The sequence below is a fragment of the Propithecus coquereli genome, unplaced genomic scaffold, assembly GCF_000956105.1.
Source record: "Propithecus coquereli isolate 6110/MARCELLA unplaced genomic scaffold, Pcoq_1.0 Scaffold1, whole genome shotgun sequence".
Taxonomy (NCBI): Eukaryota; Metazoa; Chordata; class Mammalia; order Primates; family Indriidae; genus Propithecus; species Propithecus coquereli.
Genome location: NW_012133857.1, coordinates 15178485 through 15179142, shown reverse-complemented (window position 1 = coordinate 15179142; position 658 = coordinate 15178485). Strand labels below are relative to the sequence as shown.

General features: G+C 37.1%; 1 protein-coding gene across 1 annotated transcript in view; it reads left to right on the top strand.

Moving 5' to 3' along the window:
- Nucleotides 1–658, top strand: part of PBRM1 (polybromo 1) — a 141902-nt gene that overhangs the window by 93069 nt on the left and 48175 nt on the right. Inside the window, exon 19 of the mRNA XM_012661922.1 lies at nucleotides 198–383. Within this exon, the coding sequence (XP_012517376.1) occupies nucleotides 198–383 (186 nt within the window). The remainder of the gene's footprint in view (nucleotides 1–197; nucleotides 384–658) is intronic.

Genomic DNA, 658 nt, shown 5'->3' with positions numbered 1-658 from the left:
TTGGTTGTAATTCAAAAAGACAGTTTTGGGTAGAGGCTATTAGTAATGTGGAGCTCATACTATTTTTGCTGATTCTTGCCTTTGAATGTCATGAAAAGAATTAAATGTATTTGTGTGTTGTTTAAATCCTACATCTGACTCTAATATCCCTTTAGTGAGTATTTTTTTTTTCTTTTTTTTTTTTTTTTCAACCTAAGAAGCTGAAAAGAGCGAAGATTCTTCTGGTACCGCAGGCCTCTCAGGCTTACATCGCACATACAGCCAGGACTGCAGCTTTAAGAACAGCATGTACCATGTTGGAGATTACGTCTATGTGGAACCTGCAGAGGCCAACCTACAACCACACATAGTCTGTATTGAGAGACTGTGGGAAGACTCAGCTGGTAAGTTTGCTTTAAATCAAAGGGCAGATTGGTAAGATATGCCTATTTTACTCCTCCTTGCTCCTCAGGGAACAAAATTTTAACTCAGACATTTTATGCCTTCCAACAGCAACTGTTCAATATATGAATAAATATAACAAAGCACGCACTCCATATGGAAAACATAGTATCTGGCAGTATTGGGCAGCGTTACAGTTGAGTCAAAAGAAATACAACTTCTTGAAGTTGAGATTTTTTTCATTCAACTGATATTTATTAAAAACACACTCTGGGCT